General features: G+C 47.7%; 1 protein-coding gene and 1 long non-coding RNA gene across 4 annotated transcripts in view; one reads left to right on the forward strand and one right to left on the reverse strand.

Moving 5' to 3' along the window:
- Positions 1–1,645, reverse strand: part of LOC130128285 (uncharacterized) — a 43,737-nt gene extending 42,092 nt beyond the window's left edge. The window contains exon 1 of the long non-coding RNA XR_008811907.1: positions 1,522–1,645. This is a non-coding gene — a long non-coding RNA (uncharacterized LOC130128285). The remainder of the gene's footprint in view (positions 1–1,521) is intronic.
- cdk6 (cyclin dependent kinase 6) overlaps positions 325–19,718 on the forward strand; it is a 50,184-nt gene continuing 30,790 nt past the window's right edge. The window contains exons 1-4 of one of the 3 annotated variants that reach the window (XM_056297921.1): positions 325–378; positions 1,591–1,944; positions 5,995–6,130; positions 18,397–18,564. In XM_056297921.1, the coding sequence (XP_056153896.1) occupies positions 1,721–1,944; positions 5,995–6,130; positions 18,397–18,564 (528 nt within the window). In that variant the 5' untranslated portion in view covers positions 325–378; positions 1,591–1,720. Of the gene's footprint in view, positions 379–538; positions 669–1,365; positions 1,945–5,994; positions 6,131–18,396; positions 18,565–19,718 lie in introns of those variants that run through there. The other 2 variants (XM_056297920.1, XM_056297918.1) reach the window with 2 other exon arrangements.

The raw sequence follows: 19,718 nt of genomic DNA on the forward strand, positions 1-19,718 counted from the left end.
GCTCCCGGGTCTGACACGGAGACAAAACCGGGAGGACTATGAATGGTAAAAGAACGGAGGAGGCAGAGGGAGAGCAAAAGGAGGCGGTTTGCCTTTGTAGTGCTCGGAATGCGGAAATGTCCCTGCTCTGTGTCAAACCCCTCTGAAGGGGGTCAGGCCACATTCAAGCAGCGTGGGAAAGCCAGCCGGAGACGGAGCCCACAGACAGCCGCTGCATATCCCGGGATATATGGAAGAGAGGGAAAAAAACGAGAGAAAGAGAAAGCAAAAGAGGAGCGTGGTTCCGAGGGTTTATATCACGCGTTTGTCTTTGTCCTGTGACCTCCTCCCCCCCCCCCAAAAAAAGAAAAGTTGCAGCGCGCACAGTGGAGTTTTTGGGTGCGTGTGGAGCGACGCCCCCTCTCTTGTTTTAGTCCGTTTGCCTGGTGTGTGTGTGCGTGTGCGTGTGTGTATGGTGGAGGTGGTGCTGCCGGAGGGATGGGGGGGGGGGTTGTTTCGAAGCATGCACCGTCCAAACTACCTGTGTGGCCCCGCGTGAGGACAGTGAGGGATGTGTGATGCAGGCTGCTGGAAGCTTATTTGCGCATTTATCTAAGGCAACAATGTCTCCTCCGCGTTTTTCTCGGACGTGCCGACGGTACGACACTTTATTGACAGCATAAAACGAGGTAAAAGCTGAAGGGGATGTTTTTTTATTATAATTATTATTTTTTTAAAAACGGCTTGATTTGGCTATTTGTGGATATCCCGGTGTTTTCCAATCACATATAAGCGTACATATTAAAAAAACGAGCAATTCCTATTGTGTGTGGGTTTTTTTAACGCTGTGTGGTTCAAAACCCCCCTCAAAAAATTAATAGAAAAAATAATGAAAGTTAACGAAGCTCGTGAAAAGGAGCAATACAATATCGTTGTTAGGTTGTGTAACGTGCTGCAATCAGATGGAGAAGCTCGGGGGGGAAAAGGGGGTTTGTAAAGGGTTTAAATGGACTGTATCTGTTGGAAAGTTTAGACAATGCAGTCATTAGACAGCCATGTGCTCGCGATGTTTGTGCGCCGCGGACACTCTCCTGATAAAGTCGAGGGGCAAAACCACTTTTACCGTTTCCTCCACACACCTTTTGTTGACTCAGTTTTCTCCTGTTTGTGTACATTCTCTCTTGTTTCAACAGTCTCGTTTCCTCAAACCTCCGGGGTCGGGTAGATATAGTTTATATGAACATATCTTGAACAACCCCGGTTATTTTTTTTTTTTACGTCAACGATTTCAAGAATGCTCAGGGGGAGACGAAGAAGAAGAAATAAAATCGCGCGATGCAAAACAGCTGTATAAAAAGAGATCCGACGAGATTATCATATTGTATTTTTTTTTACATTTTATTTGACATTATTCTGTGGTGGAGGTAGGAGGACATGAGTTGATGCGTAATAAGGAGGAGGAGTGGAAGAGTGGATGCATCGGGGCTCTCTTGTGTTTGATAGTCGGAATAAAAACATGATGACAGCTGTGTTGTGGCCTACCTGGAGCACCGTTTGATCAAAAGGGACCAGGATGGTGACTTCTAACATCTGTCTCTCCTTGTTATCTAGGCATTGCCCCGCGTGCCGACTCTTTGCCGTGAAGATGCCTTTGTGAAAACTCGGGCTCGTCACACTCGCCGGGATTCCCCGCAATAATTTTCAACCAGAGAGAGAGGAAAAAGGAAAAAAAATCTGCAAAATGGACAGAGAGACCATTGCTAATCGGTATGAGAACGTTGCCGAGATTGGCGAGGGCGCGTATGGTAAAGTGTACAAAGCCAGAGATTTGAAGAACGGTGGACGATTTGTAGCCCTAAAAAGAGTTCGGGTGCAAACGGAGGAGGAAGGAATGCCTCTCTCCACCATCCGCGAGGTGGCGGTACTGAGGCAACTAGAGGCCTTCGAGCACCCCAATGTGGTCAGGTAAGTTGAGAGTTGAGATGGGTGGGGTGTGTGGTGGGGGGCATCCTAGTACATATGAATGTGACATTTTATGCAGACATCACCCCCCTCCGCTTGTTTGCAGCGGCCGACATAAAGCCTTATATGACATTTGAAGGTCTAACACAGTGCAGCTTCCTATGTCATGTGCCATGCAGGGCTCTAGTACGCATCGTGCAGGCTTTTTGCTGTAACCAGAAACTGCACCACATTTCACTGTTTAGTCCAACTCTGTCTGGTTGGAGGGGGTTTTAATCAATGGAACGGTGTTGTAATTGGAAAGAGGGAACATTTGCATGCACATGTCCTTACATGGCACGTGGTTGGGCACCACTGATTTAAAAGATTTTATTTTCACTGTTAACCTCCCAGTTATATCAACTTGTCAGTGGAATAATAATCAATGCATTATTATGAGTATTATAGTTTTGTTCGTCATAGTTGTGATCGCTGCGCTTAGCATGTTGCAGATGTTGGGGACATATTGAATTGGATCTTGAGAATAGGAAAAATATATACATAATTTACATTTGTGTGTAGAGCCATTTTGAATTTCATAATTATTACCTCTAGCAAAAGAAAAAAAAGATACTATGGCATGAACACACAAACACACACACACAATCCCGGGGGGAGGCATGTTGTTTCAGTTTTGGAATGAATTGTTCTCTTTTCAGACTCCAGGTCAATGTTTTCATATGCCATCTTAACTCAAGGTCTGACCTTGATGCTTGTTTTATTTTGGGATTCAGGGTACTTTAAGGAGAACCTCTACATAGATATTTTAAAAGGCTGACTAGTGCCCGAGTGCCTAACAATAATTCCCCAATGAATCAATGGATAACAGAGGATAATGGCTTTCTCTTAATGGCCTTACAAGTGGTTTTTTCCCCCAGTGGCAGATGAATATGACAGTAAGCCTACAAGTGGTGATTAGTCAACTTCATTGACTTTTTTCATGAAATGTTCAATGTAATAGCGTTCATGTCAATATGCATGGTGAAATATTTTTCATGAAGACAAACGACTATTATCATATAGGGACCCATCTACCCCTGAGTCAAGTCAAACAACATGAATGTATAGCCCAGGCTAGGAAGGGTGCATTATGGGCCTTCTGTGTAACTCCAGGCATCCCCTACATGTTTGTAATGAGGCCCATTATTCATACCATATGTTCAGTGTCTGCTAAGAGCCCCCATTGTAGCCCAACAATCAGGCTGTGAGGGGCGTTTAACCCCGGCGCTTCGAGAAGAGGGTGCACTCTTTTCTGCGACATCATACACAGTAATAATACCTTGTAAGGTTCTTTTCATACTTGATGCTTCGACTTCAGGATTTCCCACTTTACTTGATGCCAGTGTTGCGAGGTGCTTGTTGGTAGAGACACTGAAATGACTTTGTTGACATTAGTTGCCTCTTTTAATGGTTTTGATTTAATGCATGTAGATTAGCTGGTTGAGTTTGGGATACGACAGCACATGTACTCGCTGCTGAAGTTATTGTGGATCGGTCACTGAGTACCACAGTAGATCAGCAGATTCTTCCGTTGGCTTCCCTTACTGTCTGTTAGTATGATATTTGAGCATGCCAGGGTCAGTCTTTGATGGAAATCTATCCGAGTTCCCTTCATATGCTCAGTTACCATGTTGGGAGATGCTGCCCATTCACCGGCAACAGGCGAGCCTTGCTAGGGTGACCATGAGCACCAGGAGTTGTCATGGCACTGGAGGAGGAATGCTGGTTGTGGTCCTCGGCTCTTTGAAGAGGACATACTGGATGTTTTTGTTTTCTTATTCATCTTTTCACCAAGGCTTGCCTTGGCAGCTCCACAATAATAATCTGGATTCCTGGCTTTAGTTTGTTGCCTAGCGAAACACCAACTGTAAATGTTGGTGTTTGGGGTTTTAATGGTCTTAAATCTCCTTGAACTTTGCATGGAAGTAAAAAAAAAAAGTTTTCAAGGGTGACCCAAGCATGCAGCCCGTCCTGGCTACCAAATATATTCTATAAATCTTTAAATTTCTTCTCCAGGGTCATTCCCTAGGTTTCGGTTCATGTCCTATTAAAGATCATTCATTTTGGACTAACCATGATAAGGTGACGTTTACCTCTTGGTTGGTGGAACTTTTCTGGTATGGCGTTGGCCCTCATTACACTTACAAACAGAGGTCATGAATCAATAGAAAGCAGATAATGTGGAAAAGTTGCCAAAATCATAGAAAGTTGAATTAGTTCATCTGGATACAACATTTATTGACAGAAACATTTCATCACTCGTCTAAATGACCTCTTCAGTCTCAACTGACTGCAGGTATTCCCACCCTTATAAAGAGCACAGTTGCATAATGACCAAAACCAATGACCAGTTTCATATGCAAATAGGCGTGACCATTAACTAGAGTTTTAATGGCCATGTGTACTGCTCACAGAGGATTGGGGAAGAGTTGCAATCACGGCATTGTAAGATGGCAACAGATGTACTCTTAGGCCCCCCTTGGTTCAGGGATGGTCACTCCCTCTTCACATAGATGGCTTCTTTGACTCCCCATTCAAATCAGTGTTCCTCGCTATCAAGGATGTGCAAATCCTCGTCCTTGAAATAGTGGCCACTGTCCTGTAGATGGATGTAGACTGCGAAGTCTTAGCCTGACGTATTAGCTCTTCTGTGTTGTGCCATCCTCTTGGCTAGTGATTGTTTGGTTTCCTCGATGTAGAAGTCATGGCGATCCTCCCGCCACTTAACAGCGTACATACAGTATATGTGCACATCCTTGATAGGGAGGAACACTGGTTTGAATGGGGAGTCAAAGAGGCCATCTATGTTAAGATGGAACGACCATCCCTGAACCGAGGGGGCTGAGAGTGCATCTGTCGGCATCTTACAATGCTGTGGTTGCAAAGATTCTCCAATCCTCTGTGAGTAGTTTACATGGCCATTGAAACTGTTGTTAATTGTCATGGTAATTTGCATATGAAACCGATTGCTGTTTTCAGTCGTTATGCAACTGTATTGTTTATAAGGGTGGGGTACCTGCAGTCAGTTCAGAATGAAGAAGTCACCTAGTTGAGTGATGAAACGTTTCTTTCATTAAGCATTGTATCCAGATGAACTGATTCAACTTTCTTTGATTTTCCTACCTGGATTATTGAGCATGCATAAAGACCTTGCCAAAATCACGATAAGTGACAAACATCAAACCCTTTTTACTTAAACAACAAGTACTAGTATCCGAGGCAAACCACCTGAAAACAGGTCCAGACAGTTATCTGACGCCGTCAACAAATTCCTTTTCCCTAACTGAATCTAGATCTTTCTAAATAGATTAGGATTCCCAGGTTAGAGAGCCAGGGGTGTCTGGTAACACAGTAGCCTTCAGGCCAGGGTCAGACTGGACCGACTAATGCTTAGCAGGGGTTGTAACCTGCTTGAACTACCAGGAAAGTGTGATTTGGTTCACAGGACAGGTTTTGGAAATTGTTTAAAAATCCATGCATTGTGTTGCTATGGACCAATTATCTGACACCATTTGAATCGTCAGATCAAGTGTCAATCAATCTACCAATAATTTTTCAATGGTTGGGATTTGTAGTATCAGCGCACTGTCTGAAGTGTCCCGATACTTCAAATTTCAACCATTTAGTACTTGGGGTAGATAAAAGTAAAACAGATACTTTTACGGATACAGATAATAGAAACCAGACACTCTCAAATACTGCGTGACCCACGTCTTGTGGCTGCATTCAGCCTACTTAGTTTCTATTCCCTTGAAAGGGAACTTCGTTCTCCCAACATCTTTATCTGAATTCAAGAGATATATGGTTTGGATTTTTTTATCAAACAAAATAAGATATTAATTTGAGATATCTTGATGTGATATGCACTCCATAATCCTGATTAATTTCTGCTCTCTTGTTAATTGTTTATTCTACAAGTTATTCAGTGAACTCTGCTGATCTGAAAAAAGTTTAAATGAGCTCGTCCAATCTAATCGATCGTATCGGCTCTTGTCCCCGTTTCTCTCGCTCCAGGTTGTTTGATGTGTGTACAGTGTCTCGGACCGACCGTGAGACTAAACTCACTCTGGTCTTTGAGCACGTGGACCAGGACCTGACAACCTATTTGGAGAAGGCTCCCGATCCAGGAGTGCCTCCTGAAACCATCAAGGTAAGCGCCATTGTCATCTACAGGTGTCTGTGGGGAACGGGAAGCCTAAATCACCTTAGGTCAGTAGCGAACCGTGGGGTCTGGCAGTGGGCCTTCAACGGCGCAATGATATTCTAATCAGTCAAATTTTTGGGGTATTTCTTAATATGTGAACAGCTCCAACACACAGCTCTAACACACACACACACACACACACACACACACACACACACACACACACACTGCCAGTAACTCAGTACCTCAAGATCCACTAAAATCAAATCCATTGAATATCAGATATCAAATAGCCTTTGTCTCTCTCCATACTTGGAAAACAATGAAAATGCACATGACATGGCCTCCGCTTCTGGCCTACAACATCACCATGGACAGCGCTAGCATGCAGCATCATAAAACCTCTTTACAAACTGACCAGACCAAGTCAAAGCAATTCATGAGCAAAGAATAGAAATAATGATAAAATCAACCTTCACATGTAGAATATGCCATGAGCAAAGTCGCCATACAATTATATGCAAAATATGCCAAATCTTACGCCTTAATATTGAGTGTAGTAGGCCTAATGTTACATGAGCAAAGTGTTAACCAGCTATGAAGTGCCATCACAATATGTGAAATTGATACACCAGCTTTGATTTGGAGTACAATAAATTAGGCAGCTTACCTTATTAGGCTACTTGAATATAAAGTCCATCCATCGGTCCTTCTTTTTGAAGTGGGCAATGGCAGCATCATGCAGTTTGTCCTTGGATTTAATTTCCATCAGAAGGCCTTTTTCTATGGACATCAGTGCCAAAGCTCCCAGTCGATCCTGTCCCGTTGTGTTTCTGGTGTGCGTCTTGATGCGCTTCAGGGCCGAGAAAGACCGCTCAACTGAAGAGGTGGATACGGGGATGGTCAACACCAGACAGGTGAGGTGATGGAGCATAGGCGAGACGAGCGGGAGTTGGCCTTCCATGTCCAATCACTTGTTGCTTTTCCCCGAAAGCACGTCTTGAGAAGGGTAACACTAACAAGCTAGCTACAACGTCACTCTCGTCCTCTCCTGTAGCCATGCTTCGTCTTTAACTTCTTTCTCTAACTAAACTAAACTTCATCAAACTCATCTGATACACAGACTAATGTTAGTGATGTACAGTTCGATTGGTTTAAGTGAACCAGTAGATTTGGATCGCCAATGTAAAGAGTCGGTCAATCACAAGTAATGACTCCTCAGCAACCGCACATCATTCTTTTATATGAGTGAGCCCGTGTCTGGATAGGTCTGGACTTCTAGAAGTCCTAGGGCGATATTTTTTTTGTCCCACCCACTACAAAAGCAAAATGTGATTGGCTGGCTCACCCGTCACTTTCTAACTAAACACACAACCACAAGGACTTCTAGCAGTCCTAACCAATCAGGGAGTGAGCCAGCTAACCCTTTCTCTTTCAAGAGACAACAACAACAACAAAATCTGATTGGATAACTCAATTTTCATGGTTTCAGGATAGTAACCCTTTCATTACTGAAGCAAACTTGATAGAAACTAGGGCTAAAATAAGAATTAGTGGAGAGAATTGTTATTAAATGAAAGATTTTAAATATAGCATGTAAAATGCTGATATGTTGGGCCTTCTCTGAAGTCCTAGGAGTCCCTAAGGGTTCCCCACCGCCTTAGGTCATTTTATCACAAGAAGTGCTCCATGCCATTTTTTACTTTTTTTTTTCTTCACTTCTGGAGTTCATGAGAGGAATACGTGATCAGCATTCCAGTTGTAGACCGACTTTTATATCTACATATACTGCAATTTGGACTTTTTTTATATATATACGTATATAGTGCTGTGTTTGTGAGGTACTGAGAGAGTATTCTTGGCAGAGGTCAGCCATAGACACAGAAGATGGAGAGCTGTTCCCTCCAACATCAGAGCAATTGGGGCGTTTTGAAGGGCAACACATGTGGCAGATGGGCTCCAAATTAGAGGCTCCCTGTCTTCTCTTTTTTCACCCTGCCCTCTGTCCCCTCCTGATTCACACTACTGCAGATGGAGAATGTGTGTGTGTGTGTGTGTGTGTGTGTGTGTGTGTACTGTGTGAATTTCTGAAAAATAAAAAGATTTCGGGCCGTCCGGGTAGCGTAGCAGTCTGTTCCGTTGCCTACCAACATGGGGATCTCAGGTTCGAATCCCTGTGTTACAGCCATCTTGGTCAGGCGCCCCTACAGACACAGTTAGCTATGTCTGTGGGTGGCAAGCCGAATGTGGGTGTGTGTCCTGGTTGCTGCACTAGTGCCTCCTCTGGTCGGTCAGGGCGCCTGTTCAGGGGGGAGGGGGAACTCGGGGGGGGGGGGGGGGAATAGTGTGATCTTTCCACACGCTATGTCCCCCTGGTGAAACTCCTCACTGTCAGGTGAAAAGAAGCAGCTGATGACCCCACATGTATCGGAGGAGGCATGTAGTAGTTTGCCGCCCTTCTCGGATTGGCACGGGGTGGAGCAGAGACCAGGATGGTTCGGAAGAGCAGGGTGATTTGCCGGATGTAATTGGGGCAACAAAAAAGAAAGAAAGAGGAGGGGTAGATAACACCTTTTGTCAATCCTTTTTTTCCGGTCAGCCCAAAAATGTCATTTGGTGCACAGCACATTCAAAGGCAGCAGTTCGTTGCCACTATCAGTTTTTCCATTGTGTTAAACATTAAACAAATTCAGCCCCTGTGGCATTTTCACATTGCCCACAAAGTCAGAAGTGGATGTGCCCGCTTGTCTCCCTTTTTCTATCACTCACTGTCTCTTTAATTCCATCTTTCCCACACACACCTCTGTCACAAAGCTCTATTATTTTCCACCCCAGGGTGAGTCTATGTATCATGTAAAATACTGAAGGAGTATCTTTGTATTTTTTGGAAGGGAGGAGGACTGAGTTTAATGTGTCGACCTGAAAATGAGAAGAGTTACTGTTGTTTTGCACCCCAGGGTTGAGTTTAACGAAGAAAGATTTGTGTAGGGATGTTAGGTTGGCGAGATGCTGTACAAACACAGACAAGTGTAAAGAACATATGTCCCACCTGAAGCTTTCTTGTAAATATAAGGCTGATGCCATGCGTAGTATTTTCCATAGACATGCAATTGATAGTGTGATGAATGTGTTATGTTGCTGTCAGGCTGGAAATATTTTCCTTGTCAGAGCAAGAGCAAATCAAGCGACACCATTTTGCAGTTCTGCAATAATATTTATTCAAGCATTCACATTACATTACAATCTTTTTTCCAAACAAATTTGCTTTATGCATTGTTAGTTGAGTTGGATTTATGAAATATCAATATGTAGCCATTGTCTGAAAAACAAAGGGAACAGGAACAAACTATATTTGACGTTTTTTTTTTTTTGCATAGTGCTCTCAAAGCATTGGTGTTCCAGCCATTCCAACACAAGATTCCCAAAGGCTTCAGCCTCTCGTTGAGCCGTTGGAAGAGAACTATTGCAAAATCCATACAGCTGGAGCCATGTGGTGACAAACGGATAATGAAGGGGGGCATAGGATGACACAGGCATGGTCCTCTTTCATTTCCAGGGCAGTGGACACTACACAGTGACCCCAGAATGCCCTTTTGTAACCCCTCTCATCCCCACCCCATTCAACAACTTCATTTACACTCCCTTAGACTAGATGACACCAGATTGTGGATCCCCATGTGGCCATCTACTCTTTAACCTCATGTGTGCCCGGCCAACTCCAGAACACCCCTGTTAGGGTTTGCACCCGACCCCAAGAGCACAAACACAGAAGGCACAATATAGCGGGACCAACAGGCTAATTTATTGAAGAGAAAACTCAGGAAGTCCACTTTCACCAGGAAACGCGAAGTCCACCTTTAAGCCGGGAACCGTGGAGTCGCCCTTTAATCCGGGAACAGTGGAGTCGGCCCTTAATCCAGGCAGGAGGGGGGGGGGGGTAAACAGGAGGATACCAAAGGAGAACGGAAAATCACAGCAACGCTGGAGTGAAGAAATCCTCTTCGTAAACGGAAAGCAGCGCACAGGGGAAGGGGAGCAACGAGGAAGGTCCAACAGAGAAATCTCCAGGGAAGATCCAGGTAAGTAAACAAACTTCGATGAGCAGGACAAGCACAAGTACTCTCCCAGGGAACGGCACGAAGTGGCAACAAGCTGAGAGTGACACAGCCAGATATAGGGAGGTAATTGCCAACAGGTGAGTGGAGGGGTAACGAGGAAACAGGCATCAGGTGGAGTTGGCAGAGCTCCGGGTACGCTTACACTGCAGAGCGGGTGTGGAGCGGGGAGACGTTGAGCCTTGGCCAAGGTTACACTGCAGAGCGGGTGTGGGGCGGCGAGACGTAACAGTACCCCCCCCCTCTACGGGAGCCACCTGGCGACTGACCTGGCGCCCCCGGGTGGGCACGGTAGAAGTCGGCGAGGAGAGAGGGATCCATAATGAGCTTCCGCGAAATCCAACTGCGCTCCTCAGGTCCATAACCTGCCCAGTCCGCGAGATACTGGAACCCGCGGCCGCAGCGCCGGACTTTAAGCAGCCGGCGGACCTTCCATTGAGGATGACCATCTACAAATTCCGGAGGCGGAGGCTCAGGAACCGGGGGCATAAGAGGACTGCTGGAGACGGGCTTAACTCGAGAGACGTGGAAGACAGGATGAATGTGCATGGAGGAAGGCAGCTTCAGCCGAACAGCTGCCGGGCTCAGGACTTTCTGGACTTCAAAAGGACCAATGAAGCGGGGCGAGAGTTTCTTGTCGGTTGTCTGGAGGGAACGTCCTTCGTGGACAGCCAGACCCTCTGTCCCTTCTTGTACTCCGGCGTAGGGGTACGTCGCCGGTCAGCCCCTCTGCGAGCGCGCTCCCCAGCCTTGAGCAGTGCTGTCCGGATGGTCCTCCAGACACGCTGACAGCGTCGCAAGTGGAGCTGTACGGAGGGAACGGCCACTTCATCCTGCTGTGGGTCGAACAGGGGAGGTTGATACCCCAGGGATGCCTCGAATGGAGAAAGTCCAGATGCAGAGCTGACCAGGGAATTGGTGGCGTACTCTACCCACGGTAGGTAGTCACTCCAGGTGGAGGGCTTGCTGTTACATACACAACGCAACGCTGTCTCCATGCTCTGGTTTGCCCTCTCGGTCTGACCATTTGTTTGGGGGTGGTAGCCCGAAGACAGACTTACTGTGGCTCCGATGCCTTTACAAAATGCACGCCACACTTGTGAGGTGAACTGAGGACCTCTATCGGAGACTACATCTGATGGCAGGCCATGAAGCCGGAAGACATGTTGCATCAAGAGGTCCGCGGTCTCAGCAGCCGAAGGAAGTTTGGGAAGGGCTATCAGATGGACGCCCTTGCTGAAACGGTCTATGACGGTGAGAACCACAGTGTTTCCCCGAGAAGGTGGTAGTCCGGAAACGAAATCCAAAGCCACGTGAGACCAGGGGCGGCTAGGAATAGGGAGTGGCTGCAACAGACCAGATGGCGCCTGGTGAGAGGCCTTGCTGCGGGCGCAAACAGTGCAGGCCGCTACAAAGCTCTTGACATCCTCCCGCATAGTTGGCCACCAGAAGCGCCGAGCGATGAACGACTGGGTACGACTAACTCCTGGGTGACAGGAGAAACGACTGCTATGACCCCACTGAAGAACTCGAGACCGAACAGCATCTGGGACGAAGAGGCGACGGGGTGGCACGTTACTCGGAGCGGGTTGAGCACGTTGGGCAGTGCGAACAGCCGACTCAAGACCAAAAGTGACCACACCGACCACTCTAGCCGCAGGGAGGATGGGTTCAGGCTCTTCAAACGCGCCTTCCTTCGGGTGTAGCCGAGACAGGATGTCAGCCTTTACGTTGCGTGTCCCAGGACGGTAAGTCAGAACATAGTTGAAACGACTAAGGAAGCCAGCCCACCGAGCCTGACGACTGTTGAGACGTTTGGCTGCCCTCAGGTGAGTCAAGTTCTTGTGGTCCGTCCAGATGAGAAACGGGTGCTCAGCGCCCTTGAGCCAGTGGCGCCATTCCTCCAGAGCAGCCACTACAGCCAGTAACTCCCGGTTTCCAACGTCATAATTCTGCTCGGCCGGCAGAAATCGGCGGGAGAAAAAGGCGCAAGGATGGAGTTTCTGGTCCTCAGCCGACCGCTGGGAGAGCACCCCCCCTACGCCTGAATCCGAGGCATCAACCTCTACCACGAATTGTCTCTTGGGGTCAGGATGGAGCAGCACTGGGGCCGAGGTGAACCTTGTCTTGAGGACTTGGAAAGCAGAGCTGGCAGCAGGAGACCAGATGAAGGGTTTGGCTGGGGAGGTCAACGCAGTAAGCGGTTCTGCCAGCTGGCTGTAGTTGCGAATGAATCTCCGGTAGAAATTTGCGAACCCTAGAAAACTCTGCAGCTCCTTACGGTTGGTAGGTTCCGGCCAGTCCACCACTGTCTGGACCTTGCGGGGATCTGCTCTGGTCCGTCCCTTCTCTACGATGAATCCCAAGTAATCCACAGAGGGGGAGTGAAACAGGCACTTCTCCGCCTTGACGTAGAGTTGGTTCTGAAGGAGGCGCTCCAGTACCCTGCGAACATGCTGGACGTGTTCCTCAAGAGACTGGGAGAAAATGAGGATGTCGTCCAGGTAAACGACGACAAACACATCCAACATGTCACGGAGTACGTCGTTCATAAACGCCTGAAACACTGCTGGTGCGTTTGTGAGTCCGAACGGCATCACCAAGTACTCATAGTGGCCTCGGGGTGTTTTGAAGGCGGTCTTCCACTCATCGCCTTCCCTGATTCGCACGAGGTGGTAAGCGCTCCTCAGGTCTAGCTTGGTGAAGATGGTCGCCTGTGAGAGAGGCTCAAAAGTCGAACTCATAAGTGGAAGCGGGTACTTGTTCTTAATGGTGATTGCGTTCAGTTGCCGGTAGTCAATACAAGGTCGAAGTCCCCCGTCCTTCTTCTTCACAAAAAAGAACCCTGCAGCAACAGAGGAAGACGAGGGCTTGATGAGACCTGCAGCAAGGGACTCGGTGATGTACTCATCCATGGTCGCCTTCTCAGGGAGTGACAAGTTGTAGAGGCGGCTACTGGGAAGAGTAGCCCCAGGACGGAGATCAATGGCGCAATCATACGGGTGGTGAGGCGGGAGTGACTTAGCACGGGTCTTGCTAAATACCTCACCAAGGTCATGATACACAGGGGGCACGGAGGAGAGATCAGGAGGCAGGGGAGTAGGCGAGCTCAAAGGCGTAGCACTAGGAGCTGCACGAAGGCATTGGGCATGGCAAGTAGAGCCCCATCCAAGGACTGTGCCTGTGGACCAAGAGATGTGGGGTTCATGGTGTCTGAGCCAGGGGCGTCCCAAGATAACTGGATTAAGCGGGGAACGTATGATGTAAAATTGCATTGTCTCTGTGTGGTTACCTGCAACGGTGAGAGTAACGGGGACGGTCCGCTGTGTGATACAGGCTAATCTCCGGTCATCCAAGGCAAACACATCAATGGGGGTCCCAAGAGACTCAAGGGGAATGTCTGCCTGCGAGGCAAAGTCAAGGTCCATAAAACTATCATCTGCTCCGGAATCAATCAGGGCTCCAAGGGAAAGTCTCTGGCCCGCCCAGACTAAGGCAATAGGAACAAGATGGCCGCGAGATTCGGACCCACGGGAGAAGGAAAGGCGGCTTACTAGGATCTCCCTTGGTCCTGGTAAGCCTAATCTTTTGGCCGTGAGGGACAGTCGCGGAGTCGGTGCCCCTTAAGACCACAGTACAGGCAAAGACCTGCCTTGAATCGGCTCTCCCGTTCAGCAGGAGTAAGTCTAGCACGTCCTACCTCCATCCGCTCTTCTACATCCCCAGGTGGAGTTGTCGCGAAAGAGTCAGAGGAGGGATTGGCCGGGGAAACGGGAACAGCGGTTCGGTCTGACGCAGAGGTAGTTCTGGGATTGAAGGAAGTTCCACGCAAGGCCTTCTCACGCTTTCTCTCCCGGATACGTCCATCAATGCGGATAGCGAGAGCAATGAGGTCATCCAGAGATGAGGGTTCTTCTCGGGTAGCAAGTTGATCCTTCACCGCCTCGCTCAATCCTCTACGAAAAGTGGCACGCAGGGCCTGGTCATTCCATCCGCTCTCAGCGGCAGCCAGGCGGAAGTCGACGGAGTAATCTGTGACGCTGGCGCCGCCCTGCTGGATGTTATTCAGTCGTGAGTCAGAATCCCGACCGCTTACCGGATGGTGGAAAACCTTACGTAGCTCTGCGACAAAGTCTCTATAAGAGTTACAGTAGCTGGCCCCCATGGACCAAGAAGACGTAGCCCACTGCGCTGCTCGACCACTGAGCAGGTTGGTCACGTAAGCGATCTTAACAGCATCACTGGAGAACACGGTGGGCTGGTGTGTGAAAACAAGCTCACACTGCATAATGAAGGTAGAGCAAGTTTCAAAGTTACCGTCAAATGGGCGTGGACTGGTAATGATGGTTCCACGGGGTAAATAAACAGGAACCGGAGGATCTACTGGAGCGGCGGCCACAGGGGGCGCACTTGCTGGCGGTACAGGCTGGTTCAGCTGCTGGTTGGCAAGAGCTGCTGAAATGGTCTGCAGTTGTTGCATGATCTCTGCCTGCTGACTCGCCATCGCCGCCTGCTGGACAGCTAAAGCTTCCACAGAAGCTTGCAGGGGTTGAATTTGAGACTGGAGACCCTGCACAGCAACCGAAGCCTCTTGTAATTGCTGGGAATGGGCGTTGGTAATCTGAATTTGTTTTACTAGGGCTGCTTGCACCGGATTGGCTGTGGGTGTGCCGTCTGTGCTGGCTGGGGTCGTCATGGCCAGTTCGTACTGTTAGGGTTTGCACCCGACCCCAAGAGCACAAACACAGAAGGCACAATATAGCGGGACCAACAGGCTAATTTATTGAAGAGAAAACTCAGGAAGTCCACTTTCACCAGGAAACACGAAGTCCACCTTTAAGCCGGGAACCATGGAGTCGCCCTTTAATCCGGGAACAGTGGAGTCGGCCCTTAATCCAGGCAGGAGGGGGGGGGGTAAACAGGAGGATACCAAAGGAGAACGGAAAATCACAGCAACGCTGGAGTGAAGAAATCCTCTTCGTAAACGGAAAGCAGCGCACAGGGGAAGGGGAGCAACGAGGAAGGTCCAACAGAGAAATCTCCAGGGAAGATCCAGGTAAGTAAACAAACTTCGATGAGCAGGACAAGCACAAGTACTCTCCCAGGGAACGGCACGAAGTGGCAACAAGCTGAGAGTGACACAGCCAGATATAGGGAGGTAATTGCCAACAGGTGAGTGGAGGGGTAACGAGGAAACAGGCATCAGGTGGAGTTGGCAGAGCTCCGGGTACGCTTACACTGCAGAGCGGGTGTGGAGCGGGGAGACGTTGAGCCTTGGCCAAGGTTACACTGCAGAGCGGGTGTGGGGCGGCGAGACGTAACAACCCCAGCAGAGTCCAGCCATCTCAGGATTAGCATGCCATTGCCCAGTGAACAGACTTTTGCCATGTACGGTTTTTTTTTTTTTATTGACTGGTTTACTCCAAACCAGGGCAAAACTTTCAACCCTGCCAAACCACCCAGACTTGCTCCCATCGAACCCAATCCATCCCTCACTCAAGACACCCCAGCCTGTCCACCTCAGCCCCCCAACTCTCCACCAGCCACCCACCCTTGCTGGGACTCAAGACCCACCACATGGTCATTGAAAAAAGAGGCCCTCCTCCAGGAATCAAATGAGCTGGAAGGACATCAAGCAGCCTGGCTGCCCCAGTCTCAGTGCTCCTCGGCCGGGCCAGCGCTTGGGTCTTGCCCACCCTCCTCCTCCACCGTCTCCAGAACTCCATTCTTTGGGCCCATAAAGGAGGAGGTTAATGAAGCATGGGGAGGGAATTACACTAACGCTAACCGGCAGATGTCCCACATTGTGCCTAGCTACAATAAACAATATGGCTGCCTCTAGTACATTAGCATTAGAAAAGGAGGCACAATTGGAAAGCCATGTTTTGACTGCATCTTGCAGCAGGCTGGCTACTTTTTTCCTGCTCCTCCTGCTTTTTGGGGGTCAGGTCTGTTGCTTTTTTTGTGTGATTTTGTTTGCTCCGAGCCAAGTCGTTTCAGAGGCTTTTGATTGAAGTGCTGCCAGCTGAAGACAGTTGGGTGAGGAGCAGCTCCTCTGGCTTGCATACTGGTATTGAGTCTGTGTCAGGTTAGGGGGTGTCTCACTCTTGCATTCAGTGCCGCACGTGGACTAAGAAATAACAAGGCAATTTTTATTTGGATATAAGCATTTCACTTCTCAATCTTATATTTACATTTTTGCTCCAAATAGTCAAGTTATGTTGATCATAATCCAAATATCCTTTATTAGCCAGTCTGCTGTGAGAGTAATTGATACAGGAGAGAGGGACACCAAGGCCAAATGAGCGAAGATTGTTTGTGTGAGTCACACTTCTGAGATAATTAGTGTTTTGTTGGAATGCTGCTAGGAAACAGTGAAATGGCTATTTAAAGCGGAGAGGAACTGATGGGGGTGCGGTTATTGTGCAAGTCTCCCCCCTAAAATTAACAACTGCCTGCCTCTCCCCTCTGTCCCTATCTGTCCGCCGGCCTGCTAGCTAGGTCATGGCTCAATGGAGATGTAGAAAGGAAGGCCTGTTTACACACCCTGCCTGCCCTTGGTCAGAGGATGCACACACACACACACACACACACACACACACACACACACACACACACACACACACACACACACACACAAAGTCCTACTCCCGCATAGACACAGCCTGTGAGCACACACGCGTATGCACTGATGTAGATGTAGAGTCACACATGTTGACATGAACATAGACCCAGGGGTACACAAAGAACTCAATGCAAACACAAACCATCCCATTTCCCCACTATTCTGTGGGGGCACCCTGTCTCCCTCCCCTATGGCCAGCACAGCAGCCAGGCCCGCGCCGTTTGCTAATGCTTTCTGCTTGAGTGTGCAGCCCCCTTGTTTCTGCTCTTTGAATCACTCACCAGCTGGTAGGCCAGTGAATGGAGCTGCGGGCTCAGGTCCATGTCACTTGTGAGGTCTTGGCAGAGGGTTTTGGGGTGTGTGTGTGAGTGTGTGTGTGTAGGAGGGAGTGTGTGGGTGTATGTCAAGAGGGGGGGTATAGGAACTGGGATGCACTTCACCACCCCTGCAGCAGGGCAATTCATGTCACAACTGTGAGGTTACCTCTATGTTCCCCTTCATCTCTCTCTCTCTGTCTCTGTTTTCCTCAACCTCTTTCTCTGTTCTTGTTTCCCTCTAATCTGTCCACATCGCTCCATATTGTGGTGCTGCCCTCATTACTACTATCACCTCATCTGCCACTTGAGTTCTTGGGTGGTTGTCTTAACAGGAAAAAAAACAAAAAACATTGAGGCTTTTGTTTTAGTCCATCCCACCCCAACCTCCTTATTTTACATTTCTTTGGCTTTTTCACAGGTTATCGACACATCTCTACCATGTTTCTGCGGCTGAGCCGAAGTCTAGCCAGACCGATCGAGCGTAAATCACTACCTTTTGTGTGTGGCGCTGAGACTATAGCAGAAAAAGTCATCACAGTTTATTTCGGTTCACTTAAGTTTACTATGAGCGGAGTATTGCGAATACAATGAAGCGAAAGAACAGACCATTTCTGAGGTCAGTTCTTGAGCATGAAAAGAGTGTGAGCTCCAATTTGCTATAGCCAGACAGCTGCTGGGAAACAGAGGCCCATGCTTCTACGAAATAGGGCCTCTCTCTCTCTCTTTCTTTCTTTCTCTTTCTCCATCAGTTATCAAACATCTGCCACAGTCTGGTAGAAAAGACACAGGCCTCCTCTAGTTAACTCCCTCCATGCCACAATACCCCAGCCATTTTACTTCACTTTTCTCTACGGGGTCTTGTCATGGAGATTTCAATTCAGGCTTCTTGTAGTTTGGGTTTAACGGAAAATCATGCAACAAGCTGTCAAATAGTCATGCAACATATTTGGTGCTTTGCAATGGTGACTTGCTGAACTGCTTTGCAAGCAGACGCATTCAGCTGCACTTTTTAAGATTAAAGATGGCTCAGCCCACCTGGTCTGGTCTGCACTGTACTGTTTTGCTTTTCCAGTGCCCACTTCATGTCGGTTACTCACCGCGTCCCTCCTCTTTAATGTCATGTTTTTCTTAGGCGTCTTAACACCCATTCCCATATTCTAACTCTTGTTTGTGTTCGCTGCATGATTCATTCGGTGCTGTTGTGTCGGTTTTCAGGATATGATGTACCAGCTGCTCCAGGGGCTGGACTTCCTGCACTCACACCGCGTGGTTCACCGTGACCTGAAGCCCCAGAACATCCTGGTTACCAGCGGAGGACAGATCAAACTGGCTGACTTCGGCCTCGCCCGCATCTACAGTTTCCAAATGGCACTCACCTCCGTGGTGAGTAGCTTTTCCATATCACTGAGCTCTGTAGGACTGATCCGAGGCTGGCTAACAACACTGTGCCGGTCTGGAAACTGATTCAGACACACTTAAAAAAGCTATTTACTTAACCGTATCTCAACTGACGAGTGGAGGACCCAAAGTTCAAGTTGTAAAATGTTAAATCTGCGCCATAGACAATGGAAAAAGTTAGCACATTTTGTGAAATGTGACACATTGTCATCACTTATAGGCCCGTAAAGGTGAAGCATATACGTGCATAATTGAAGAATTTGAGTAATAGATGTAAAATAAATATTTTGTGTCTGTCAAGCAACTGCAATTGAAGATATGGGCCTGCTTTACTCCAGTGTTTATAAACATTGCCGATGTAAACAAACATTTTATAGCATAAGAGAACATTAAAAACTTAAGTATTCATTTTTTGTTTTTTGTTTTGTTTGTCCTTGTATTAAGAGACCTGCCAATCAATTTGGGAGTGATAGTAGTTTGCAATCCTGTGCATTATATTTTGGTAGTGGGGCTACCCTTTTGTTTATGTTTGAACTACAGATTGCACCTTTAACGTCAATTACGGATCCTACTGCAAATCCGTCGTAGCATCTCTGAGCCAGCCTACCCCGGTGAAACCTTGCAATACTTTATTGTTTCAAATGCGGTTTTACCAAACTGGCAGTGCCCGTCGGGAAAAGTATCAAGATCAAAATTTCATATAGCATTTGCATCACAAAATCAATCAATCCACTTTTCCAAGGCTAGGTTGCAAGTTACTACAAAGTACAGCCTTGCTAGGTACTGCAGCCCTCGATAGTTAAAATATTAAATCAGCTGTTACCTTTTGCCAGTGCTTACTCTTCTTTTCCAGGGAGTGCTTTGCTGAAATAACTTGTCTGTCAGTGATATAACGGTCCCTGTGGCTGTTTGACCGTTCTCGCTGATAAACTTGAGTGAGATGCCGAGCCACAGAATTTCAGTGTTGTTTTTTGGACACTTCCTTTGGAAATGACTAAATGGGTTGACTGCATTGCTCACTGCTCCACCAGTCTAATCCTTTGCAAATCTTCTAGATGACTTTTGAGTAATGGCAGATTTATCAAATCGAAAATGGCCCAAAATAACTGCATGCCTCTTCTGGTACCTCCCTGAGGTTT

This window comes from Lampris incognitus, chromosome 18, assembly GCF_029633865.1.
Source record: "Lampris incognitus isolate fLamInc1 chromosome 18, fLamInc1.hap2, whole genome shotgun sequence".
In the NCBI taxonomy this organism is placed as follows: Eukaryota; Metazoa; Chordata; class Actinopteri; order Lampriformes; family Lampridae; genus Lampris; species Lampris incognitus.